The sequence below is a fragment of the Ornithodoros turicata genome, chromosome 7 (assembly GCF_037126465.1).
Source record: "Ornithodoros turicata isolate Travis chromosome 7, ASM3712646v1, whole genome shotgun sequence".
In the NCBI taxonomy this organism is placed as follows: Eukaryota; Metazoa; Arthropoda; class Arachnida; order Ixodida; family Argasidae; genus Ornithodoros; species Ornithodoros turicata.
Genome location: NC_088207.1, coordinates 40,507,333 through 40,534,917, shown reverse-complemented (window position 1 = coordinate 40,534,917; position 27,585 = coordinate 40,507,333). Strand labels below are relative to the sequence as shown.

General features: G+C 48.5%; 1 protein-coding gene across 1 annotated transcript; it reads left to right on the top strand.

Annotated features, from left to right (window-relative positions):
* Positions 1 to 1,236: 1,236 nt before the first annotated feature.
* On the top strand, positions 1,237 to 27,585 carry LOC135401106 (uncharacterized). Its single transcript, XM_064633284.1, has 18 exons — positions 1,237 to 1,367; positions 1,420 to 1,488; positions 5,202 to 5,297; positions 5,550 to 5,564; positions 11,557 to 11,652; positions 11,715 to 11,896; positions 11,965 to 12,050; positions 12,105 to 12,216; positions 12,904 to 13,071; positions 13,127 to 13,234; positions 13,882 to 14,041; positions 19,934 to 20,086; positions 20,616 to 20,785; positions 23,579 to 23,667; positions 25,364 to 25,448; positions 25,708 to 25,887; positions 26,219 to 26,326; positions 27,468 to 27,585. Exons 5-18 carry the CDS (start codon positions 11,637 to 11,639, stop codon positions 27,567 to 27,569), a joined length of 1,719 nt encoding a protein of 572 aa, XP_064489354.1. The 5' UTR covers positions 1,237 to 1,367; positions 1,420 to 1,488; positions 5,202 to 5,297; positions 5,550 to 5,564; positions 11,557 to 11,636; the 3' UTR covers positions 27,570 to 27,585.

Below are 27,585 nucleotides of genomic sequence, written 5' to 3'. Positions count from 1 at the left end.
ATGCTAAATGCTGGAAGTTATAACACTGGTTAATACGCTGACGAATAAGCAGTGACGCTTACCGCTTACGCCACCACTACTACTACCTACTACTGCAGACAACACGAATGTGCCACCATAAAATAAAATTACATTTCGCCGGTACGACACATCTCATATGCCATTAATAATAACTCTTTTCGTTAATATTTTTTTTAACTCTGGACTCTGAATATTTTTTAACGTAATGACTTCTACTTTTTCACACTCAGGGCTATTGTGCAAACGTGACGCACGAGCCACGATTTGCTTGCTGGTGACGAAAAGGCTCGAGAACAGAACAGAAGCCGGGTCAGTCGTTGGTGCTTCTGTTCCTCTTCGGGCGGCTCCTTGAACACCTACCATGGGTGGTAAGTTAACGCTTGTCCCATCCTACAGTTGCCAATGCGAGGGCATTACGATTTTTGAGATCTCATGTGGGCAGGCATTGCACATCAGGGTTTATGTGTTCCTGTGTGCTCCTGGTGTAGGCGGGACCGTTGCCCTAATGTAGTGTTGTTTGCCTAGTGTTTCTCTTAAATCCACAGACGAACCTGACAAGTCCGAGGCCTCAACGGCAGGTGGCACTGGTGAGCGCTGTATTCATGCAAATGTTTTTTTTTTTGATAATTTTGCTGCTGTTCGGGTTGTATTGGGCACTGATGCTTGGCTGACTCTCAGCCACTTATATGTCGCGCAACCACAATAGGCCCCGTCAAAATGTCTCGATGTAATACGTAACAGTTCATACGGCCATTCTTCGCAGCGAAACCATTACACATGAGCGGGGTGTATGGTGTATAGCTCTCTGGACTGGGTCATCACGAACATATTTGCTCCACTTCACAGTGGAGTTATTCCAATTGTGGGGAAAGCAGTCCTGGGCGACCAGGAAGGCTTAAAGGACTCAGGGGTGATGACACCAGTACCTGCTGGTTTACCGGACGTCTTTGAGTGAACCTTTAAGTGTTCTGGTCTTTTTAGTGGGTCTCAGGGGTAGGGACTTCTAGGATAAATGGTACAATTACAGCTGTAACCGCTGATGTGATTGTTCTTTCAGAGGGAGGAGACGCTTCCAAGGCCGAGTCAGGTACGGCGATCTATTTTTGTAATAGTTGCATATCGTAATGTTTACCAATTGTTTATTTCTAATTGTTATTACTATTTTTTAGGAGCGGCAGGGTGAGTTGCGTGGGTCCCATAAAACGAATGCGAGTTTACGTTAGCTCACGCCATACGGCTTCGCAGAGACGCTGATGCCGGAGGAGCACAGACCAAGGTTGTCCTGGCGGCAGTTGTAGGCATCGTTGTCACCATAGTAATAATCATTGTCCTGCTGATTCCCAAGGGTAAGTTGCACTACTATTCCCTTTAGCCCGAATGACCTCTGTGTGATCACAGGTTCAGCAACTGGAACAACAACACCAAAAGTAGAAGAGGCAGCCTCAAACAAGACCGGAAATTCTACAGGTAAGCGTGCAGTACGACTGTCCGCATTTCCTTCCATCTGCTCGGTGGGCTACCTATCTGCTTCCAACAATTTCCGGGATAAGGTCATTTTCCGTCATTATTGCTGTCATCTCCTCTGACTGGTTCACCCTTCTCGCCGTTGCCGGTAGGGTACGGATATCGTGCGGATGCGGTTGTCGTGCGACAAACTGTTCAAACGCGTGCGTTCCTGATACGGGAAGTGCCTTCGCTCATTTGCACCACAACTCTACTCTTCAAAAGAACGGACAATTGCAGTGATGCGCTGCGTAGTCGAAGGTCGTGGAGTTTGGTCGAGCCAAACTTCAGTTGCCATGTCAACCATGCAGCAGTGTAAGCTAGGCATAAGATTGCACCCCCGATAGCTCTGAACAAGGTGGGTTACAAGTAGGAACGGTGACAACTGCGTTTCATTGGGGTGTGCCAAACAAATTGTATCTTCCGTTGCTGAAGCTGTGTCGCTGTCAATAGCCTATACAGGACTACGTGTTCAGGGGTATACGCTACCGCATTTGCACTTACGGTAGCCACGGAGCCAGTACGACAAGCAATAGCCCTCTCCCTGTTTGTAAACAAATGACGTCATAGTGTTCGACAGCGTCACCAATTTGGTAGGGTTGAACTAAGCGCGAATATAGAGGTCGCGCCCGAAATCCACGGTCTTGAGGGGATTACGATGGTCTCTGAAAGGGACTCGACCTTCTGTGCTACTTTTCTTTCAGTACGAGGCAGCGAAGTGCCCATTCGTGGAGCCCCCCCCCCCCCCCCCTTTCCGATTTGTTTCGGTTTTAGTTTGTCTACCTAGAGTCACTAAAGAGAAACCTATAGAGATCTATAGAGATATAGGTAGAGATCTATATAAAACGAACGATAACGTACCGTATTTTCCGATGTATAACGCACACTCGTGTATAACCCGTACCCCTAAAAGACCAGCTGAATGCAGTCTGTCTAGCGAGAGTCACTAAATAGAGACCTATAGAGATCTATAGATATAGGTAGAGATCTATATAAAACGAACGATAACGTACCATATTTTCCGATGTATAACGCACACTCGTGTATAACCCGTACCCCTAACGAGCTGAATTCAGTCTACCTAGAGTCACTAAATAGAGACCTATAGAGATATAGGTAGAAATGTATATAAAACGAACCATAACGTACCGTATTTTCCGATGTATAACGCGCACTCGTATATAACCCGTACCCCTAAAAACGAGCTGAATGCAGTCTCTAGCTGAGTCACTAAATAGAGACCTATAGGGAGTGTGCGACAAACTGGTGGCGCCGCGATGCGGCCTCCGGAGAAAGTACCTTGCGTGATAGCCGCCGGGTAGCCAGCTTTGTTTACATGTGAAGTGCGGGTGTCTTTTTTTTGCCACACTGGAACTGTTGCATTCCTAACTGTGCCAGTACCTAAAACAACTCTTCGTTAGGGACCTGATGGTTCATTTCTCGTGATTTCTATGCTTCCAATACCACCGAGGGCACTAGACTGGCAGCGAATAGCGTTTGTGAGGCGCGTTCGGCCATTGCATGAGGTGTGCACAACATATTCTATTTCTCTTGTTCTAGTTTCAATCAAACTGAATGAGGACCTGCAAAATGATCAATGGTTTACAGTTGCCACTTTCGTGACTGTGAAACGCCGCTGGATCGTGATACTGATGTGTTTCATCGCCAGAGCCGATATTGCTCCCGGTAATCTGGTTGACGAGTCTCACAGTGAGAACGGAAGTTCTACGTTGTCCAAAAGGTTTAGTTTTAGTATTTACGCTCCAACCATTTCACAGCTGTCGTTCCGCAAGCCTACGGCGGTAGCCGAGGTAAAAGCTCATATAATTTCCCTGGGGATCTTTTTAGCGTTATTGTATCTGAAGATACTGGAAAAACCGCAGTACAAGTTTAGACAATAAGTTGTGACCTTACGTGATTATTTGTATGGATAAAACGGACGCACAATTTCAGTGACGAAGCTATGTGTGTGCAAAGAGGACGAAAGGAATACAAGACACAGTCAAAAACATATTACAAGTGGCTGGAATCAATAAACGTATATAGGCTTCGCTAGCAAGCCAGGATTCTGTGAGGCGTCAAATAACCATCCTCTTACAGGTGTTTTGACCAGACAGACGCGAGTGGCTGTTCTCCTTCTGCACTGTTAGATATATTATAATACGGTGGTTGCTTCTGTGCACTTTGTCTCCATTCTCTTCGTTCGCGCCCCAGAAAGATTCCACATTATTTGCACTTCGAAAATTAGCCATTCTAATTACGGCGGTCGCCACGCACGCTACGGTTCCACTGAGAATGCATAGAACGGGCGGCGTGGTATCACGTCGGATACTTCCAAGACCGCCACTGGCGGCGCTGTCGCGACGGAGCAGCGCGCCCCCTTTAGGTGTCGCACAGTCCCTATAGAGATCTAGAGATACAGGTAGAGATCTGTATAAAAGGAACGATAACGTACCGTATTTTCCGATGTATAACGCACACTCGTGTATAACCCGTACCCCTAAAAAACGAGCTGAATGCAATCTGTCTAGCTCGAGTCACTAAATAGAGACCTATAGAGATCTATAGAGATATAGGTAGAGATGTATAACGACCGATGACTTACCGTATTTTCCGATGTATAACGCGCACTCGAGTACAACCCGTACCCCTAAAAAACGAGCTGAATGCAGTCTGTCTAGCTAGAGTCACTAAATAGAGACCTATAGAGATCTATAGAGATATAGGTAGAGATCTATATAAAACGAACGATAACGTACCATATTTTCCGATGTATAACGGACACTCGTGTATAACCCGTACCCCTAAAAAACGAGCTGAATGCAGTCTGTCTACCTAGTCACTAAATAGAGACCTATAGAGATCTATAGAGATATAGGTAGAGATCTATATAAAACGAACGATAACGTACCGTATTTTCCGATGTATAACGCACACTCTATAGATCGCACCGCAATGTTGCTATACAAGCTTCGGTGCTGTCACCAGTGTACACAAACCAAGGCGGTGTATCGTTAGTCAACTACGGTGCAACAGAGTGGATGTCATAATAGTATACTTCTGTCGCCTCTCCGCTTTCGGTTTCGCGTCCCTTCTCAATCACGCCAGCCTTCTGAAATGAATTGCCGGTGCCTTTTGCCGGTTTTGTCAACTGACCCTTGAGAGATTTGGGAGAAAGTCACAGCACACCCTGGTAGAGACTAGAATATGTAAGTCACCGACCTGAGAAAGAACGAAAATATTTCCGTGTATAACGCGCACCGTATTCGCAGGAGCCGCGCGCGTTATCCGGAAAATCTGTACGTGTGTGCATGTGTACAGGATTTTATAGTCTTCCTTAATCCTTTTCGCTCAATTCTGCAAAGAATCACGTTGCACTCTGTGTAGTCAGTAATCTTATAACGTCGTATCGGCTTCCCTGCTCTCTTGCGACAACAGTCGTTTTCGAAGCATTTGTTCGGCAAACGTGGCATAGAAAATATGGCTTGGGGAAACATCGTTCGCGTCTCATTAGTCAGTAAACCTCCCCGAGCGGCAGGTGGGCTCTCACAAACCAGCAACACCTTCACTGCATGGGGCCCGCGAGAGTCAACAGTGTTCGTATGGGGGACCAAAGCGCGTCACTTCCCCGAGATGAAACTACAGGATAAATGAACGATGAATTTACTATTTTCCAGTTGCACCAAGTTCCACCAAGGCAACTCCTGCGCCAGATGGTAAGCCAGATAGTCATCCTGGTCAACCTGAGACACCTGATACACCTGATCAACCTGGTAAGGACGATTCTGTGCGTATGTACTGTGGGTAAGCTGTAGGCTTCTCGTCATTGTGACCCCTGGGGTCTGACCTACGGGTACCGCACCGCTATTTTTTGCTCCCGCTCGTAAGTGTTTTGATCCTGTGAGAGCAAAGCAGCACGAAGGCGTCAAGCACGAGCCCACTATTCAGGTCATTGCGGTACCCGCAGGTTTATTGCACAATGAAAACACTCACATATGGACTGATCCCTTTCTTTGTTTCCAAAGTAACGAAGGAGACAAGTAAGTATACGAACAGGAAAGTTTCGTTTTTCCCATTCCTCACAACTTACAAAGTGTACTGTGGGATGGCACACAGCGTGCTGTTGCGAGTGTACTTGCGGCCTAGTTGAACAGCATATTATGTTCACTCCATATATTATGTTCACTCGGTTACGTGATAAAATTCGTGAAACGACCACAAATTCCGGTAGAATGGTGATTTCCAGTCCGTTTGCGACGAACGTCACGGGCGTATGCGTGACTTTACTCTATACGATCAAACTATTCGCAAGTTCGGTGGCCTGTAGGAGGCGCGCCTAGAAATCCAATATGGCTGTCCGAGAGATGTTAGATTGCTTTTAAATCGTTTGCCCATCGTATCGAAATAACGGAAACAACGAGCACACAAAACGCGGACATGATGAACGCACATAAAAGGATTACGCAGTTTCCCATTTAACTGGGCAGGCGCCCGCGATAATCTCTAGTGCTTGCAATTTTGGACGCGATGCGTCGCCTGAGTCTACGGAACTTGCGAATACAGGGTGTTTCACATAAGGTGGTGAAAAGTGTTCCCGCCTCTTGTTTTACCTTTCTTTGCGCCGCCGTCTTATCACAAAGAAGCAAAGACAAATGAAGGCGGGGACACTTTCTCATCTAGACGCAGATTTCGCGAGTGTTTCTCTACGAAAATCAAGCAGGCGGGACTAATTTCTGTTGCGATACTGTGCATAGTGCCGACCAGCGGTTATCCGTGGAGGACATATTTCTGTAAAAAAGAAAGTGAGGGTTCGGTGAAGTTACATTGAAAAATTAATCCGCAATTAAAAATTGTCGAAAGCCTTCCTCAATGATGGCAAGTTAAATGCGAAGGCCCGAAAATCTTCCGGCGAGTACGTCGCCAATTTATTATCAAAGATGTGAATAGGGGTCAACTTGGGTCAGGGCTGAAACACCCTGTATAGAGGGTAAGGGTGTACAGTTTTAGTATATCGTACGCTATCATCTTCGCGTACGGAACGGATAGCGTTGGTTCTGCGCATTGCGCGAAGCTCTTGTGCTGTTGTAGTCGTGCATGCGCAGAACCAGTAACGCTATCCTTTCCATACGCAAATGCGATAGCGTACGACGATAGGTGACGCGGGATCGAATCACCGCACCGGCTGTGCTGTCTCAGGTTTTCCCTGTATTTTCCGGCGAGCTTTCCAGACGAATGCCGGCACAGTTTCCCATGAAGTGTACGCCACTTACAGCCACAGTTGCTTCGCGGCGCTAACACTGAATTTTAAGAAAGTATACCGTTACCGGGAGCCCGGTATGCCACTGTGTGTACCGCACTTTATCAGTAGTCACACTTACCGGCAGGCACGGTAACTTAACGGTGACATAACCACCGGTCTACAGACAGTCGCTGCATCCCTGAAATCTCCCCACTCTAAAAACAGCACTTCACAGCATAGCACGCTGTGCGCCAACCATTGCTACGAATGAAAGGGTAATCGCTTCTGATTCGAAGAGAGGTGGGCGTTCGCCTTTCTGTGGAAATTTAGATACATGGCTAAAAAGGCGTACGCCCCCTCTCTTCGAATCAGGGGCCCTATTCCGGGGTGCGTCGCTTGCGCAATCGAGTCGTTTGCAAGCGACGGCACGTGTGTCGTGGTGTGTGATGTCATCGAAGGACGGCGCCTGTGCTTGCAGACGAGCCGCGCGTGAACGATCCTGTCGTTTGACCGATACGCACGCTTGTTCAGCGGGGAGAGCTCAGCAGACGGGAACGTGAAAAAGAGCAACTTCTAACACGAACCACCAGAAAACTACTGCCGGACCCTCATAAGCTAGCAACGTGTGCAATGCTCGTTACTATACGGTCATGACTGCTTCTCCTTCCCTTGAGGAAAGCCTGAACTATTGCGAACCCCCCCCCTTTCTTTTTTTTTTTTGCTAGTCTATAGCAGCATCCACCGCTGACAGTGAATACATGCAGTGAAAGGCAAAGGCACCACTGACTTCCCAATCCGTTGAGCAGCTACAATATGTAGTTCCGGACCACCGACGGTGTCTGTAGGCGAAGCGATCGAGGCGGCGGAAACGATACATGCCACTTTTGGTATTTCGGGGTCTAAATCATCGCGCGCTTGGGTTATTTACCATCGTTCAGCCCTCCGACGTCACCGTCACGCGCATCCCAGGCGAGTACGACAAAGCGATTGCACGAGCGCGTTTCGCAAATATCACTTTGTGCATTTCAAATAAAAGCAAATATAGGCAATAAAAGACGACGAAAAAAAAGCCGTGCTTCTTTTTCGCATAATTTCGCATAATTTCCTCTATCTGCGATGGATTCACCGGTCCGCGCTTCACGTCCCCCCTCGGAGCAGTTTCACCGTAATCTCGGGTGGGCTGTCCGCTGGCTATACAACGCAAGACAGAAACATGGAGTGGTGCGAGCTGGCTACACGCCAGCGGTGGTGCAGTGAAATCCGTCGAGAGATGGAGAAAGGTGCATAAATTAGTATCAGATACGAAACACAACAAAAATATCAAAATTCGCGGCAGCAGTGACGACTGCAATATCCCACTGCTTGATTGAAGTTGTGTTCAATGGGAACTGGACCGACTGGAAAAGCGCCACCAAAGGCGGCTCGCATCTCACACCACACGCGGGGGACGGGAGGAGGTCCTCCTCCGAAAGAATCGCTCTGAGCTGGAGAAGCAGCTCGCCTCTGTGATAGGGCAAGTGGCGACGACCGGGATGCAGGAGACTCATGAGTGCGGGATACGGGCACCGTCGGCCTCAACCGCTTCAACGGTCATTTATATGGCACCGCTCGAGGCCGCTTCTGCCTCACAGAGCGATGAAGGCAGGTCGACTTGTACATAGGTTCCGACCGCGTTGGCCTTGAGCAGCCACGCGAAGTAACTTGCAGCCATCTCTGTTGAATGCTCTCTAATCGACAGGCCAAACATCTGGGTCTGAGCAGTCGCACGTGCACCGACACTCAGCAGCAGCAGCGTCGTTCAGAAGCGATGCGTTTAGAAGGCAAGGAAATACCAAATGCTCGGTGCCGTCGTTACGTGACTCATCACGTGCCATCGGTTGCAAACAACTCTCTTGCTCGTGCAGTGCACCTCTCGATTAAAGCACGCCATCGTTAGACGCGCCGTTGGAACATAAAAAGTTGCATGGGTCGTTCCCGCAAGGTCGATCGAGAGAGAGCGGTCCTCGCCTACCGACAGTGTCGGTCACGCGTAGCTCGGAATAGGGCCCCAGAAGCGATAACCCTATCATTCTTGGCAACGGTTGACACACACAGCCTCACCGCATACTTGCAAGCTTCACCGCATACCACGCTCCAAACCAAAGATATCGTTTTCTGCCCTGATTTATTGAAAACGGGAGGCGTACGCGTCCTAACGCATAGCACGCTGCCCGCCAACCATTGCCATTGGTTCTGATTCGAGGAGCGAAAGGGGCGCACGCCTTTTTGTGGAAATTTGGATATATGGTAATTGCCACGGTGAGTCAAAAGCGATAACCCTATCATTCGCAGTAACGGTTGGCGCACAGCGTGATATGTGGTGAAGTTCTGTGTTTAGAGATTGTTAGGACCGTGCTATACAGTTTGATAATGTGGGGCAACTTCTGGAACACACCGCAGAGGCGAAAATTGTAGGGACATGTGACCTCCGTCACACTGTTACATATTTCTGACAGATGCGCAACTACGCTTTTGCAGTGTAAAGCCTGGTTCACACTATTGCGTTTCAATGCGTGCGTGCGGCTGCGTGCCAGCGGCGTTGAGCCAGCGGCGTTGAGCTGACAGCGAATCATTGCAACGGAACCTCCTTCACGATAGGACGAAGGCGCACGTAAAACTCTGTAGGCAGCCGTACACTCCGCATAGCACGCTCCTAGCCAACCATCATCTCGAATGATATCGTTATCTGCCCTGATTTGTTGAAAACGAGAGGCGTACGCTTTTTTGTGACACTTATGCTGTTCATAATGGCCACAAAAAGGCGAGATTATGGTTGGCTAGGAGTGGGCTATGCGGTGAAGATCATTTTTAAGAGTGTACGCCGCGAGACAATTCAGTATGAATACGGGCGATGCCACTGGACTGCTTTGGCTGGCCAATGCTTGGCAAGTGATTGGCCAGGGTACAGATCTGTATCAAGAAATAAGCTTGTTGGCCGATAATACACCAAGGCCGGGAACACGTGTTGACTGACGGATTTTCAGCCCCGATATCTGCAACCATGAACTTGTTTTTTACGTGTGTTCCCCTTAAAAGTGTGCGCCCGTTTGGATTCGGCAGGGGGCATCGCGGCTCCGATATGTGGGTTACCCTGAACCATTTTTTACTCTTCGCACTCTTTCTTCCGTGGACTTTAGTATCTAGTTAGTCGTTAGTAGTCGCGTGACTGACGTTTAGCATTCGGTTAGTATAATCGTTTAGTGTCTAGTAACAGTTTAGAATGCATATTTTAGTAGTCCCTTAGTATGTAGTCTGCCTGTCTGTTTATTTATTAGTTTATTAGTTTAGTGTTGCACGTGTGAGTAAATTAAATACCCTTGCTGTTTAACCGCGACAGCAAACAAAGCTGTCGGATTCGCCAAATCACGGAAGACAAGCTATAAGTATAGTATATGTGCTGTCTGCGTCCACTTCTACGTTGATGCCAATGCATCAAAGGAAATGGACACTGCCGTTACACTTCTCAACCTCTGTGCTTGGCAATGCCATGTGAACGTGCATTCCTCTGCACATTGCAGCCATTCCATTCTTCCATTTTTTGTCCAAAGATTCTTTCTCTCCGTTTCGGTATTACACATATCCGAATGGTGTTAATATGGCGGTCGAGCTCAGCACGTGTGAGGGAAGTGCAAAAAGATTTCGAAGACATGAAAAAAGTGCGATTTAAAGAATACTTCGCAACCGGGTTGGCCACCTTAGCTATTTCCAAGCTTGGCCCAACCTTTGTTGCTTGGGCATAGTTGGCCCATTGCTGCTGTTAAACGGTGGGCCGCCACCTAGCCGAGAAAGGGCCGGCTATTGCCCAGACTTATAGGTCTGTCTGCTACATTGGTCCAACGTTGGTAGTATTAAGTCGGGCCGAGTAAGGCCAATGTCAATCCCCAAGCTTGGCCAAACCTTTGCCAAGGACGGCGTTGAATGATCGGACGTTGTTCTTCCCCTTGGGAAATCTTTCCTCCTCACCTCGTGCTTATCTGTTAAGTGAGCTTTCTTACACGTCGTTCTGCTATCAGGCAAAACCGGCATCAGAGAGGTGTCCCTGAATTCTGCTACCGCTTTGCCGGTGTAACCGCGCCTCCGAAACCTATACTACACGAAATATGAAAGAACTGAGAACTGATGATGAGAAGAAAGAACTGATGTTCTGAGGCTGCAACAACATAGAAGGGACAAATACATACAAATACAAGGCCTCAATTTGCCTAAGAAATTAACGATGAAAGAAAGTCACTGAAAGGTTAGCCAGCTGTAGGACTCGAACCCACATCTTCTGGATTGCCGGTCCAGGGCTCTACCAATTGAGCTAAGCTAACCCAGCTAACCTTCCCAGCGACTTTCAGGGTGCGTCATCTGAAGGGACAAACCATCCACTCTCTCACTCATCCTCCTTTCACTCTTACATTTTGCTCACACACACATTCATACGACGGGATCGACGCAGGCGGCAACTGATGAACATGAAAGAACTGATGTTCTGAGGCTGGAACAACATAGAAGGGGCAAATACATACAAGGCCTCAATTGGCCGCCTAAGACACTATAGGCGCCTATAGGCACCTCCCCCTGAACAAATCATGACACAGAATGATATCATTCGGTATGACGGTTGGCTAGGAGCGTGCTATGTGGTGAAGTTCTGTTTTAACAGTGTAGAGGTCCTGATGAATCGCCAACCTATTGGACTGGCAATCGCATTTCGGTCACAGCTGTGAAGCAATTCGGGATGTTACCTATGTGCAATCTTTATTTTCCAGTACCTAAGGATTTCGTGGCTTGCGTATCCAAGGAGTGTACGGATACAGGAAAACTGACAGATTGCACAGATATCATCGTTATGAATGACGATCCAGGTGAGGTATATTACTTGTGCGCGTGAAATCTCGCCACGTTCATCGGTGGTGTTCTGGTTCAGATATCAGCACCTTCAAAGCCAACAAAGCAACAGACAAACGGCACTACATAGGGTTCGAGTTCAAGGTCCTGAAAAAAATGCAACCAAATGATCTGACTTCTACGCTGCAAGGCTCGTTAACTAACGGTTACGCTGTTCTGGGTGTTGACCCCTCTGAAGGAGATGTGGAATCAACTCTGAAGGTCTGTGCTGGAATGAATGTACCCTGAATGTTTGTTCTAATAGATTTCTTTCGGACGTTCGGCCACAGAAACTCGACGCTAAGAAATTGCTGATCGTGAGTATCCCATACGTCAAAGATATTGAAAAAAGCCAGGACAAGATAACAGCACTGAAGTAAGTTGAAGCTCTGCTACGCCGTGTTTTTAACACCCAAAATGTTTCTCGCAGGGCTGACCTCATTGTACTTGAAACTCACATGAAAAAGCCAACAGGCGATGGCCCTCTAGCTCCATCAGTGTGGGTCACAGCTCCTACTGGTGTTTCTGCCACTGCTACTTTTGTATGTAACTGGACGCGGTCGCCGCGTATTACCTAGTCTGTCGTGCGTATTCGCAGCGCATGCTTAGTGGTCGCTAGGGGCGGATACGGGATGCCGTACTCACCGCATGGCACGCTCCTAGCCAACCATAATCTCGAATGTCTGCCCTGATTTGTTGAAAACGGGAGGCGTACGCCTTTTTGTTACAATTATGAACAGCGTAAGTGTCACAAAAAAGGCGTACGACTCCAGTCTTCAGCAAATCAGGGCAGACATTCGAGATTATGGTTGGCTAGGAGCGTGCCATGCGGTGAAGTTCATTTTTAAGAGTGTAGGGGAGCACTGCGAGTCGTCAGGCAGCAACTCTACAGCAGCGAGACCTGCTTTGTGGGGCAGTTTCGACCTGTCAAGCTACCCAGCAAGCAGCAAACACCGGAGCACAAACAGTTCCAAACAGCTCTATGTATCCGTCCTTAAAGGCCTTGTCCACCCTGTATTGTACTGCACTGAACACTCTTACACACTTATGCTGTTCATAATTGTCACAAAAAAGGCGTACGCCGCCTACAAATCGGGGCAGATATCGATATCATTCGATATTATGGTTGGCTAGGAGCGTGCTATGTGGTGAAGTTCATTTTTAAGAGTGTACAGTATTGCCAGTTCACAAGCCAGTACCGAGTATTAACCGATTAACTGACTTCCCAGGCTGACGTCAAAGCAACTCTACAGAAGCTACAGGACGGGAAAGTGCATTTCTCCATTTCTGCCTCCGTAGCGGTGTTCGAGTACACAAGTACTGTTGCCGTAGACGCCGCTAATTTGTTCACCCAAACGATGACAGGCAGCGAAGGACAAGCGTTGTTCGAAGAGACTGTAAGTGCGTTGCTTCGCGAGAAGTTATCGGAACCACATTTATGCTTTCTAACAGGGGTGCGAACAAAGAATTGAGGAAACTAATCACAACATCGCTGTGGTGGAAGATAAAACAAAGATGAAGCTGCAGGTGTACGAGAATGATGCAACTCTGAAGGCAAAGGTAATGGCTGATTTAGGGGTTTTATTTCTGTGATGTGCAAACAGTAGCTCCAAAACATTAGTACTGCTGGCAATTTGACAGGTAAATTCCAGTAGTCTACCGCAGGCCATGGGGGTGTTCAGGCAATGGCAATTCAGGAATTCGATGTCGCTAGACCGACACTAAGCCTTGCAGCAGACGCTAAGCCTTGTAAACCAACTATGTAGACCATGTAAGCCGCGTCAGTCGCCTATACCGGCAGCATCCGCGACGTCACGGTCGCCCTCCCAGTGTTTGCATACACGTAATACGTTCGCACAACTTTATTATGGATGGTGATATGTCACGCACATTGCTGTTATGTATAGCGAGCCAGTACGGAGCCGCGGAGTTCGTTCAGTTCCGATGCGCCGAGCAGCACCGTGCGCAGCGCTGTGCAATAGTCCATGCTGTCCATGAATGCGTGCCCATATGCAATGCCTATGTTGCGATTGCAAAATGGACTGTGCGGAGTGTCAAGGTGTGCCACAAGGCGCGGCGAGGCACCACAGCAGACTGTGGTCTTCAGTCGATTTGACGATCAGTAGAGGTTTGCACTCGGTCGACTTGTGGAAGGCAGTTGAAATCGGATGTCAGTGAATTTCTCAAGAGGTCATGCAACATTACAGGTTGACGCCGCTACAGCCACACCAACGGACGTCCCAGGATGGACACTATTTGATGTAATGTGTAAGAAATCACCCACCCCATCTGAATGCCCCATGAGATATGAGAACCCGGTCGACGTAATAAAGACCAAAGATGACTGGACGAAGACACCATCCGGCGGTAAGTCCGTGAAATGTTTGGTGTGCATCTAGGTTCATGTTCGCGCGTACGGTTCGTATGGTTCACGCGTATGTCATCAGAAATCCGATTTCCAAGCGATATGCGTTTCCGGGCTAAGGCGTTGACGAGTGTATGCCGTAGGCGCGATTTCAAGCAGGTACAGCACTGCATAGTATTGGAACCAGGGATACGACAGGTGAACCGCACTGATAAACCGTGGCATAGTTTGCAGCTATAGTCTAGGCAGGCCAGTATTATCGTAGCCCTATGGACACTCAATCCAGCGAAAGCCATGGGGCGAATTGAAGCACTCTGCTATTACCGATCTGTACGAAATGTGTCCTGGGTCGTCACCATTCGCCAGTATTGTTTACGGATCAACGGTGCACCCACCCACAACACCCACGTTTTGCTCTTGAGCAGCGCCTTCTGCCTTTCAGGAAGCGAAGGCCCGGTGATCCCGAGGAACATTGTTTGACAGAACATTACCGCCGCATAACTATCCTGATGACACTCTCGAAATCAGGACCGTCTCTACATAATTCGGCATCCTGTGCCAACTCCGGTGGTGCCGCTCCCCCGCCCCCCTCCTTTCTCCAAGTTCCCATCTGACATACGACACCCGCACTGTGTTCTGTATCGATTTTACCACTTGCATCCGATTGCGTTCGGCGTTATGCATTATTACGGCGAGCGCTCCTCCACATGCGTGCAAGTATACCTTACTTAGTTGAGAATGTTGCTCCAGTAGTTTTTGCGTAAATACGTGAACTATCACACTGCACACTGCAATGCACATTCCTTAAATGTACAGCGAAATCGTACGCTATGTCGCGAATTTGCTACATCTACGGCATGCGCAGACTTCTTCGAGAAGGGCCACTCGCACACTGTAATACTCCTACTGACTTATCGCGGGTTCTGTCTCCAAGCTAGGGTCCTTGCCGAGTCTACTGGTTGTGTAGCACGAAGCAGCTCAAAAGCAGCGTACTAGCTTAGATGTGTAGCTTGGTTTTGTGCCGGTCATTCCCCTACCTTGAAGTAACGTCAGCAGGAGCAAAACAAAGGGCATGGCAAACGTTAAAAAAACTGTATATAAAAAATTCGAAATATGACACGATATGTAATACTCGTATTATATGACGAACACACAAAGCATATTTTGCAGCTGGGCCCCATATAGTGCCTTATAATGGAACCTTTTATTGTGCTTTTGTCGCTGAGCTACGGCCTGCGGTAAGTCGACACTATAGACGCAACTATTTCAATTGACAAATGTGATAACCTGTCGCCTGCCATAGTCTGTCGACAGTGTGAGGAGACGACGTGGCAGTCACAAGGTCAAGCGAATGACAAGAATTTTGGCATGCACGCCTGTTCAAGCCGTTAACATTGCGCGACAGTGACACGCAGCCACATCTTGTTCATAATACGGACTCCCGCTCCAGTGGATCCGCGCTGACTGATTGGAAGCTGGAATGTGGCTGATATCGGACGTACTCAAATATTAGAGGGGAAGCAATCATGCTGGCATGTCCCATTGGTATTTTTTATGAACAGGGCCAAAACCAATGATTTGCGCAGTGCTTTTTGTGTAAATTCGAGTGCTTCACGGTAATGTTTCGAGCGTGGAGGTACCTGGTTCCGGTTACCAATGTCTAATAATTTAGTATACAGGCGGGGCAACCGGCCGGACAGGTCAAACACGCTATATCGCGCAATTTCGACGCGTGACTTCGTCACGTGACGCGTGTCGTGCGTGGCTGCCTATAGATGGCTGTGCAAACAAGCAATAAGTTGCACGACCGTTTCGCGAAAGGCCCTTTTTGATTTCATTTATATTGTACTATACGACCTTTACTTTGCTGCAAAACACACACACACACACACACACACACAATGGCTATGAGTACTTTTCCGCGTGCGTGTCGATACGGTGCTGGCGGTATACCGCAGGATGGCGGCTGTTTGTGTCAAGAAAATGGTGACACTGTGTGACGAAAGCGGAAGCAACATTTCGTAGTGACCGTGAAAACTGCACCAGAGTTTCTCCGATGTCTACACATGTCCGGGGGTCCGGGATGTTGTGATGAAAATCCCGATGATTGTTATCCCTCGGGTTGGGCCAGTGGAAGCAGGACGTCGGCGCAACTGCGCTGAAGGACGCGACCTTCGGTCCTACTTTACTTTCAATAGGAGGCAGGTAACAATTGCCCATTCGTGGAACCCAGCTCATCCCTTCCGATCTGTTTTGGGTTCGGTGTGTCTACCAACGTCATGATGACGTTTCTCGGGTAGAGGTTTATACCCATAGACATGGAAATACTCCCACAATATCCACAGTTCCACAGTATCCCATTACAGTGCAGAAACCCGCATATCTAATGAAAAGCATGGGCAATATCCGTACACATGGGAATAGTCTCACAATATCGTAATCCATATACACAGTCCCACAGTATCCCATTACAATGCAGAAACCCATGTTTTTAATAAAGGCATATGTAATATCTGTAGACATGGAAATTGTCCCACTGTATCCCATTACAATGCAGAAATGTTTTTAATGAAAACCATGGGTAATACTCGTAGACATGGGAATACCATAACACCGTAATCCAGATTGACAGTCCCACAGTATCCCGTTATGGTGCAGAAACCCACAATATTAGTGAAAAGCATGTGCAATATGCGTACACATGGGAATTGTCCCAAAATACACAAAAAAGTCTTGTAGCCCAAACATAGTCACTTGGATTAAATTGCATGAGAAACTGATTAAATTATGTGAAATGAGGATTAAAATGTAGACAAGAGGATTAATAACGCCGGAAAAAGCTGTAGATGCTTGTAGATGCATTAGTACGGTGATATTGCTTACTGCTTGTGGTCTGAAAATGCATAAATGTCAAGACGAATATTAAGATAATATCGTGGTGGGTTGACACATGGGACTTCTGTTCTTGATTAGGAAAGTATTGAACGAAATTGTGGGTTAATTCCAAGAGGTTGAAAAGGAATTAGTAGTGCCCTCTTCCATTCCTCTTTTCGATTTCGATATATGGTTGCCAGCCTATCCACAAGCAAGAGAAACGTGTACCGCTTCCGCCGTGAAGCCGCGCCGCTGTTCGTATGCGATCTCGAACCTCCACTCGCTGCCAGGTGGCCCCGGCTTCGCTGGAACCGTGAATGTGTCAATACGATGCAATGAAGCAATTTGCAAAGAAAACCAGTAGAGCCAGCAAGGACCGGCCGAAAGAGCCAAATGGACATTGCTCGTTTGCTCGGTGTTGCCTGAATTACGTGAAACTATGCGCTCTATGGGGAGCAGCGGGAGCCTGGGAACGAAACGACACGCTCCCAGCCAATTGCGCAGCAGGAAGAGGAAAGCAGACTCAAGACCGCTTCTTGCTCAACGCACGGGAAGACAGGCAAATGGAGTGGCCAGAGATGAAAATTCCGTCGAATGAGCTGTCAGGACAATTCAGAAGAGAAATAAGGTCCAGGCAGACCTCCGTGTACTGTGTAGATGGATGATGCTGAAGTGAGGCCTCCACACTGAAGCAAACGTGTTGTCCCGGCAACCGTGGCGGTGACTTTGATAGGCAGTGTTGGCGGCGTCTTTTGGATGACACGAGAAACTTGTAATCCCTCGTCGCTCGCCTCGACCCTGTCGTTTAGTGGAGCGGGAGCTGTGAAGTTCCGCGCGGCTCAATACTGCCTCGGTTGGTGCAGGAGCTTGGATAAGCGCGACAGCGCGTTTGCATCAAATGACTCACCGGGTGTCATCCCCGGGCGAAATAATTCGGAAACGGGTGTACCAATCCAAGAACTGCCACCTACAAGCGACGCACAGTGTGAAATTTAAATGGAACAAACGCACATTCAATTCGCAACGCATGTGATATCAAGGTATTAGCTCTGATTAGCTGCTGCGCCCTTCCCAGGCGGCACAATGTACTGAAAGTCGAGTGCAATAGGGGTGGACGGATAGTTGGAAGGCCTTGAACACACTCGTGAAACTAAGAACATTGATAAGACATATACCGTCCACCCCTATTGCACTCGACCTTCAGTACACTGTGCTGCTTGGGTTGCGATCTTAGCAGAGAAAGGGCGTGTATCACTCAGAAAAGCGGGCAGGGGGACTGACGAAGCCTGTCTAGTGCTGTCACTTATTCTTGAGCACTCCCCGTTGCGAAGTAAGCTCAAACAAGTAATTCATTCGTGGATAAGGGAGTGGAAGATCATTTTGCGCTTCACCCTAACAACAAATGACCCGCTTCGTTGGCGGTGTCCACTGAAGGTCCCAAAAGTGGTAGCACCCGTTTTGATGCCAACGGTGCCCTGCTTTATTTAAATAATGAGCGTCTCCCACTCATTCACAGTGCGTCGCTTGTAGATGGTATTGCACAGACACCGGGTATATATGCATGGAACTTTCTTGACCGCGGAGGCTCCACTTCACTATCGTCCTGACAGCTCCTTCGCTGGAATTTATTTGGACGGCGACAAAAAGCGAGACTGCCGTCATCACGTACGAGTCTACGACGTATAGTCTTCGCCCATTGCTGCTCGCCTTCCGCGAAGACAGCCAGCGTTCGCTACGCCACGCTTCCTCGTCCTACCGGGATCATAGTCCGACGCAATTCGGCGCACCGCAGCGAAAACGCTACCGGATATTTTCACATTTCGTAGTGGGAAAGCACACCCGTGTGCTGAAATTCGTGTTCCCATCTTTGGCACTGTTATGTTTGGACCACTGCTCTACGGTTAGTATACCCCAAATATGGACACTGACAGTCGCACGTCTTCCCAGCCGTTCTCGTTCTTTTGCTTGTTGGTTGGTTGGTTGGTGGTTGGCAAATAACAAGGGGAGGTTGGATTCGCGCAAGCGAATTCTTTTCTTTTGCTTTCTGCGAGTTCTTTTGCTTGTCTCAATAGTCCATCCGTCGTTTATTATAGGCACGGATGTTCCTTTCCAGTTTCAATCGAAAGCTCAATGGGCGACGCCATGTTGGGGAAATAGGGGTCCACTGGAGCCCACTCCGTGCACAGCTCGCTGGCCACCGCCAGGTGTAGAGCATTCCTCTACTCCCCCGACGGCGGCCAGCGAGCTGTGCACAGCGTGGGCTCTATGGCGTCGTCCATTACGCTTTTGATCAAAATAATACACTACGGAATGTCGGACACAACAGCATGGCGTAGCGAATCTTCGCGGAATGCCAACGGCGATGGGCGAAGACTAAAGGCTGGTAGACAACGAATCAGTACGGCACCGCAGCTTACGGCAACTTTCGTAGTGTCGCGAGGTGTTGAACGGTAGCTGGATTCGCAATCAAACTCTTTGCTGGAACCCCTCAGGTTTTCTTTCGACCATAGGCGCAGCGTTAGTCCTAAGCGGTGCTAGCTCTGTGTGGCATAATGCGTTTAGCGCGCCTTGCGCTTCTGCCGCATATCTAAGCAGACCTTGTATGTCCACGGCCCTGTACTTGCCGGTTTCCACAGGTCGTGCGAGTAGTGACTGCGGAGACAATCCGGTTGAGACCCGTGTCATAACGTGTAGTGGAAATCGCGATAGAAATGTGGGTAGCGGGAACGACAAATCTCTTTATCTCGCATCGACCTTTATTCTCGAAAAATTTGTTCTTGTGAAACATTTCTATAATTGGAGCGCCACTTCAACATAAATATCACTTAGCATAATGTATCACCTGTGTCATTGTTATTGCATTGGTAAGCGTCTATTCGCAAGCCGGCATGTAGGGGCTACACGTGCCCGGCTAATCCTTGGTCGCTAATGTCGCGAAGGTCCCGCTAACGATTGCCGAAACGGACTCCTACACGAATTCGCGAATTATGAATACCAGGTAATTAACCACTTTTACACAGGTACACCAACGGTCGTCGAAGCACCGAATATTCCCATATTCTGCGTGGTTAAGCCGGACACATCGTGTACAGCGACAACTGCAATGTCTTTCAGCAACTGCGATGGTGTCATGTACTACGATCCCGCATGGGATATGGCAAGCGATCCTACAGGTATGCCCCCGGTCATGCTTCTACGTCTAGGGCAGGTTAGGACAGCGAGGACCATAACTTTCTGCAAAATGCTGTACGAAAGATAGCCTGAAGTCAAGTACATTGCAGTGTTCTCAAGACTAATCATCCCCCTCATTGTTCATCAGTCATTACGCTAATCACCGAGACGAGTAAACGAATTTTCCCGTTGAGGCTACCGTGCTGGATACGAGCCTCTCCGCGTTGAGGCGTTGAGGGATCTGGCATAGGCAGGATGGTCGTGGATTTTCCAAATACCTATTGCCATCAAGAAAGTGCCAGTCTTACGTCATGCACGAAGGCCCTTTTGAGCTGCTTCGGGCTTTTCGCTTGTTCGCTCGTTCAGCAGGCGTCCCTGTACGTAGGACTTAGGCCGACCACTACGTCGCACAAGAAAGCTCAAGAACAAAGAAAATCTCGCAAAGCCCACGCAGACCTCCGTGCGGGTCGCAGCGCTGGCCTTCTGCTATCTACGAGGTGTTGCCGTAATCTTCGTCCCCTACTTTTTCAGATGCCCTGTACGCAGCCGTGCACACAAAGGCGGCTAATGACGACAAGTATTACATCGGCGTCAGTTACGGAAAACTTGACCTGGACAAAATACCTGTGGATTTCAAAAGTATTGCGTTGATGGATATCGATTCCGAAACAACTACCGCAACCGATGTGAACACGAAGCTGGTAAGTGTCACCGCCGTTAACGTCACAAAGCCTACGCGTACGTATCCCATGATTAGGGTTCTTCGTTTTCGGGTTAAACCGAATTTTTCACGATAGCCCCCTCCCCCGGCCAAATTTTCGGGTACAACCCGATATCTACCCGAAATCCCTGCGGTACTCAACTTGGTCTAGGTAAACCGTCGGAAAAGTGAAGCTATTTGTGACAACCTATTTGTCCTCCGTTTATGATCCCCTCCTGCAGGAGTCAAAGACTAGCTTTTGTGGAGCTCGGGCATTCACTAACCCAGTTCTGAGCGGAAATATATATATATATTGTTGTCACCGCAGCGGCTTGTTTCACATGCCTCTCGCTTCACCCGAAACCTACCCATGATGTAAGCGAACGGCGGCCATATCCCGCGATTGCTGACCAGGATGGCATTGCACGACGCTGCGAACCCCTCGAGTACGCGAAACGATCCCGACAATCAGGCTTCGATAACCATGTAAAAAACACCGCAAAATACGTAACGCACTACACTGGCAACAGCTGGTATGGTTGCTTGAGAATGGACATTGATGGGTCTCGAATCCCACTGGTCGTCGCACCGGCGTAACGGAGTACACTCGGAGCAATGTGCCAGTTTTTTTTTTTTTGCAAACTATAAAACCCTTAGTGCAGGGAAAGAGGACGGAACGCACGCACGCACGCACGCACGCACGCACGCACGCGCGCGCACACACACACACACACACACACACACACACACACACACACACACACACACACACAATAGTACACTGAACTGCCAACAAAATTTTCCAACCAACTTTTCGCGAAACAAGGCCTTCCTCTATCTTTATCCCCTCTTGTGTCAGACTTCCACTATATCTTGCACACGCAACCGTTAGTGGTTGACATGAATGCTGAAGATAGTGTAATAGTGTGTGTCCTCGACTGTTCCGTCCTCCCTGCACTGAAGGTTTTATCGTTTTTAACTATGAATCACCAACCAGCCCAAGTTCGGTTCGGTTTTTCACGGTTCATTAGGTCTGTTCGTTTCTACATCGAACCCATAGTGCGCTGCACGAAAAGACCCTGCGGAATTCCTCACCTGTTCATTGAATTCACCGACTAGACTAAGGAAAACCGCATCGGGCGGAGCTATCCCAGGCACCGATGAACCCGGCAATGAGCAGCCTGCGTTCTGATCCGCGCCGGCACAGAGGGCTCGCCGATTACACAGTGCAGGTGCTGTCTATACATCCAATCGTAATGATAGCATCGCAACGCAAAGGTGCGAACAGATTCATATGAATTGGTTACGGTGTCGGTGAATTGCGGTTACAATCCGGTTACGGTTGAAAAAAATTGGGTTCCGTTCCGGTTTCAGTCCCTGGTCTTTAGAGCTGAGCACTAGGCACAGAGGGTTCTAATAATAGGTTCAGTATCAGTAGGTAGGATCAACGTAGCTTTATTGCTCATTTTAGCAACCGCGCAATCATTGTCGAGAATGACGCAAACGAAAAACCGTAGCTTTTTACTACAATTCAATTCCCTAACACTTTATGCTCGGAGTACACCTTCACCCGGACACTGAACGCAAGCCATGAATTTCCGAAACCGTTCGAGTGAAATCCTGACAGGTGGCAACCCTACATGTATGGCATGTTACTTTTCATGATCGGGCATCGCAATTTATTTACAGGCGTATGTCGCAGTGAAGAAAAGGCAAATCTCTGCATGGGGTGAAGCATTTTTCAATTGCGCGCACAACGAAGTTACGTTTAGTGCCAGTAATTTGTTGACTATGGTGCAAGAGAAGTACGAAGAGCTTCCCGATTGCTGTATGCCTAGTTGTGGCGTACTGAACTGCTGATTATGGACACGACACACCAAGAACAAAATGAAAAAAACATTGTTTGCAACACTCAGATTATCAAAGCACAACGTCCACGTTGAATACCGTTGTTACTGCACTACCTACGATTAGAATGTAGCGGCCAGTGATGGGAAGTACTTCAAGTACATTTCAAATCGTGTATTTGTACCGTACTACTTGACTCAAACCAATATATATGCTTTTGAGTGCATATTCAAAAAGGCTTCAAATGTTGACAAGGTGCTCCTGCGGAATGGAATGCAAAGACCTCTTTGTTTTAATCATTTAATATCAATGTGTGATTGGGTTACGTGAATCAACAGCCCGAAAGACTCATGCTGCAGATCAGTCACATAAAAAGTGAAGGTATACATTGTGTTTCATCCTTTTTTCACAATCACAGCTGATGCAAACTGCAAATTATGCCCTATTTGCAATGAGGTACCATTGCTGATGGCGTGATCTACTGGTCCAGAGGTAGCGGGTTCGAACCGGGTTTAGTACGCCAGCAACTTGGTGGCAGGTTAGAAGTTGCTTTGCCACGCGATCTTCCGCAAAGGACCTTAGATACGGTGGGACCCCCAGGTGGGCAAAATGAATCCACAAACCAATCACTGTGGCGTACGCTCACGATGAGTCACTCAAAAAACAACACTGAAGCTTTCGTGAGGTGGACCGTGCTTCCCCTGATGAAGCGCGGTCCACCCCACGAAAGCTTGTACCACAGCGGTAGATGACGTGTCTTGTGGTGGATTTGGGTAAACCATTCACACATTACTTACCACTGCCTTTGCGCTGAGGCTTTCAGTTGCGTGCGGCTCTCGCCACTTCACGCCACGCCACGTGAACTACGTTCTTCAAACGCAGTTCTTTCCTGACTGTAATTCTTGCTCACTGTCACCAGTGTCTAACTGAATGTCGTCATATCTAGACCGATGCTAAGGTGCAAAGTCTGAAACGTGCTGTGGGGATCATTGGCGAAAAAGAACTTGATAAATGGATGGCTGATACCGAAAAAGGGTAAGTTTTGGACGTGGTGTCCTTCTACAGCACTATCTGTACTTTGTTGCTACCAGCCCAAGTTCGGATCGGGTTTTTCACGGCTCATTAGTTCTGTTCGTTTCTACATCGAACCCATAGTGCGCTGCACGAAAAGCACCTGCAGAATTCGTTACCTGTTCATTGAATTCACCGCAGTTGCATTGAATGCGGTTGCATTACATTTAAACAAATTCCAAACTCTACAGATAGGTTAAGTGGAAGATGTACAGAGGGCATTGCCAGTCACCGAACCGAGGGCCAGTTACCAGCCTATGCTATAGCGTCTCTGCAGAAGCAGGGTGTCCGCGTGGCGCTTCGTGTGATGTACGCGTGCCCTATACATGCTATGTTGCTTCTATGCTGTGGTATACTGTGCTGTGCTGTTGGTGTGTGGATTACAGAATGGGAGCTGTAACGTGTGTCCAGACTGTCACCGAAGCGCGGGCTGAACCTGCATTACACATAGCCGGACGGCGTGAGATCTAGGAAGCGAGGTTATGCTAATAGTCGAGGTATCAAAACGGCGCACGCAGCCCTTCCGTCCACTTAAAGGGACTATGAAATTTCCCGAACCCCCATACTGGAAACTGTTCTTCCCGCAGAGAAACTAATATGCCACAAATTTTTCCGGACGAAATCGCTCCACTCTGCGAGGAGCGCGCGCTGGAAATGTCTCTTCCGCGTTCCTTCTCTCCCGCGCATATTTCCCTGCCGATGGTGTAACTGTACGGACCGCACTTCGGTTCCCCGTTACGTCACCGGTGTTGCACAATGGCAAGTAATGCCGCGAGCTCGCGCTGTGGCTGCCGCCACTGCCGAAATCTGCCGATCACGCGAAAGCTGCTGTCATGGAGATTTCCACTCCCGATGAACGCATACGCGGGATCCTACGGCGCATGCTCCTGGCGGGATTCCTCGGCTCGGCGACACGTCACGATGACGTGTTGCTGAGCCGGCCGTAGTCGCGTCAAGTTGCCCGTTGTGTCTCCGCTCGGCAGCTCGCCACGGCGCGGCGCTAGCTGTCCTCCCTTCGCCGCTCCGTTTAAATTCGCTCCCGAGAAATCCGCTCGCGCGACGAAAGTAAAATTTCGGTTCTAGACTCAGAAAAATGTCTGCTTTCGAACGAAACGAAGAAAAAAATCGTTTCATAGTCCCTTTAAGCAGGTTCGCGTCAACTCTATACAGCTGAACACCACTACGTTGTACAAACCACGCGCGGAACGGCGCGGAACGAAGCACTGTCGCTGCGCGGCATAGCGGAACGGTGTCGCGCGAATGAGTCAGTGCGCTGTATGTTTCGGCATGCATCCACCGTTGAGCTCCTTCGTCGAAGCCGTAAATCCGTCTATGTGCGTCCATCGTGAGAAGCAGTGGGAAGCTATCCGGTGGGAAGTGGTGTATCGAGATCATATGTTCCTGCTGTCCCTTCGCTGAATCGCGTACGGTGAAGCGCGGCGTGATGAAATCGGGCGGGACACCGCGTCGACTCGCGGGGGCGTTCGAACTTGGACCCATCTCGCCGCACGATTTGGGAAGGACAGGCACGAGTTTCCATGTTTAGTCTGAACGCGGCGACAAGTGTGTTTGTCACACCGCGGAGGTGCCCTCTGAACATTTTCATCGTCCCTTAGATTGATTGGCTATCTTGATACCGATAACGCTTTGCCCTTCGCAGTGTCTATATCATTCTTCAGACCATTACCAAACCCCCGACCACGCCCTGTCAAGTTATGCCTACATCTCCGTGGAAAGCAGATTTGGTGAGTGTCAACCTCCATGGAGCTACCAAATGTGTACGAGACGGCTCGTGACATTTTCGCTGTATATCGCGATAAGCGCGCACTTGTGGTGCGCCAACGGCCAGTGACCAACGGTGGCTGCGCAATCCTGTTTTGCCGCAAGCATGCGACGCATTGCCTAGGCTGGTAGCCCTGGTGTGAACCCGTTCTAGGCTTACTTTTCTGACCGTTGAGGACCCATGCCTGCGATGATACGCCCTACAATTGTTTTAATTTTCAGACAAAAGCAGCTGCGACGATAACGAGCCGGAAAGGCGTTGCTCTGTCGCTCACTCTAGAAGGGATAACTTACACTATTACAACGCCTAGCGCGACTGATGCTGCAGCAGTAGCAGATGAAGTGCTGAACTCCGCAACTTTAACTGCCTGTACAGCTGCAGTAGACGCTGATATGTCAAACGTGAGTGTGTCAGCTGTAATGAAAGTCAATGTGTATATTCTTCGCTGTCATCATATGTCGCCTGTTGGAATGCTATCCTCCAGGTCAGACTTGCTCGCGATCGAAACGCAATCGCAATTGCGATGGTGGAATGCAATCTGCCCTGCGCACGGTGCATGCACACCGTCGGAAACGCAATTTTCTTGCATACGTAACGCCTTCGCGTATGATGACAGCTGGCTTTCCCGCCGTTCCAGAGTAGCGTGAACTGAGCATTACCAGAGCTGTTTCATGCTTGCAAAAATTTGCACATAATATTGTTGACAGCGTTACTAGTTGCTGCTATTTCCAGAATTGCGCGAGCTCCGCCGACAACACTGACAAGGATAATTCAGTTTCCCTGGATACAGCTAAAACGGCGGCAACCGTATTCGAGAGCAAAGACAGCATCACGGCCAAAGTGAGTTCACACCATGTTAAGCACTGTTTCACTGTAATTCAAAGTAGCACAGAAGTCATTTTTAACACCGTTTTCTTCCTATGAAACTGTTAAGTAGGCCAGTGAACATGTGGATAGTGGACTTCTGAATAGTGAATAGCGAACTTGCGAGTAGAGCACCTGAGAAGTAGTTTTTGGGGGTGGGGTGGGGCGAGAATTTTTGTTAGGAGTAGCAGAACAAGTCGGGAGACTACAGATACTACACGGGAGACGGGATACTACAGCTTTTCAATTTCCCCTTGTTTTTTTTTCTTGTTTGTTTTTCAAACAAACAAGATGCACCATACGAAGTAACCACAGAGTCATAATTATCGCAGAAATTCCAAACATGAATTTAAAGTACGCCGCACAAAGCGACCGTGCGCAACGGCGGTGAAGAACAGTACCAGCCTGTGATCTGCCTGGAACCTCGAACGCTCGCAGATTGGTCTAGAGAAATGTTGTCAGCTACTCCTCTGTCGTCTGCTCTGTCGGGGTTCTGACCGGCGAACCAGAACGAGTTCTCCTTATAACGTCATCGGTGACGTGACATCATACCTTCTCCTCCTCGTAATACCCGGAGTGGCGAGTTAAGGGTGGAGGCGCGGACCCATGTGTTTTTCTGGGAAACAAATTTCACACATCAAAACCTTTAGCGTCATTCAGTCAAATGACACACACACTTTCATCACACGTCTTAATCTGAAAATTTTTTGGAAGGCCCTCTGTACTCCTTTAAAATACGCCGCAAAAAGCGACCGTGCGCAACGGTGGTGGAGAGCAGTGCCGGCCTGTGATCTGCCTACAACCTCGCGCTGACGCTACGTAGTTCCGGCTCGCTGATTCTGGAGAGCTGACTCTGAAAAAGTTTTGCTGCTGGCTCTGTCACAATTCGGCCACTCGTCCTACCCACAATTCACTGGGAGAACTGGAAAAGGGACAGGGTGCTGTACAATGACCAACGAAGCGCAACGCCCGGTCTAACTTCAATGGTGGCGTGGTATTAGGTTTCTCCTCGTCTCAGCCGGAGTGGCGAGGGTGAACGCGGGGAGCGTGTTTTTCTTACTACATTACGTACTATTACGTACTATTCGGTAAATTGACACTGTACCCTCTTTTGCAGAAAACCATTTGGAAAACGCCTTGGGCTGTGTTTTGGACAGCATGCAAAGCCCGTAGCACGGATTGTCAAGCAGTGGATGACTTAGTCAAAGTATTGAAATAAAAAAAAAAAAACTTCA

Coding starts and splice junctions, on each gene's coding strand:
- LOC135401106 (XM_064633284.1), top strand. Junction 20,786..23,578: donor CCGATGTGAACACGAAGCTG/GTAAGTGTCACC, acceptor CGTCATATCTAG/ACCGATGCTAAGGTGCAAAG. Junction 25,888..26,218: donor TAGACGCTGATATGTCAAAC/GTGAGTGTGTCA, acceptor TGCTATTTCCAG/AATTGCGCGAGCTCCGCCGA.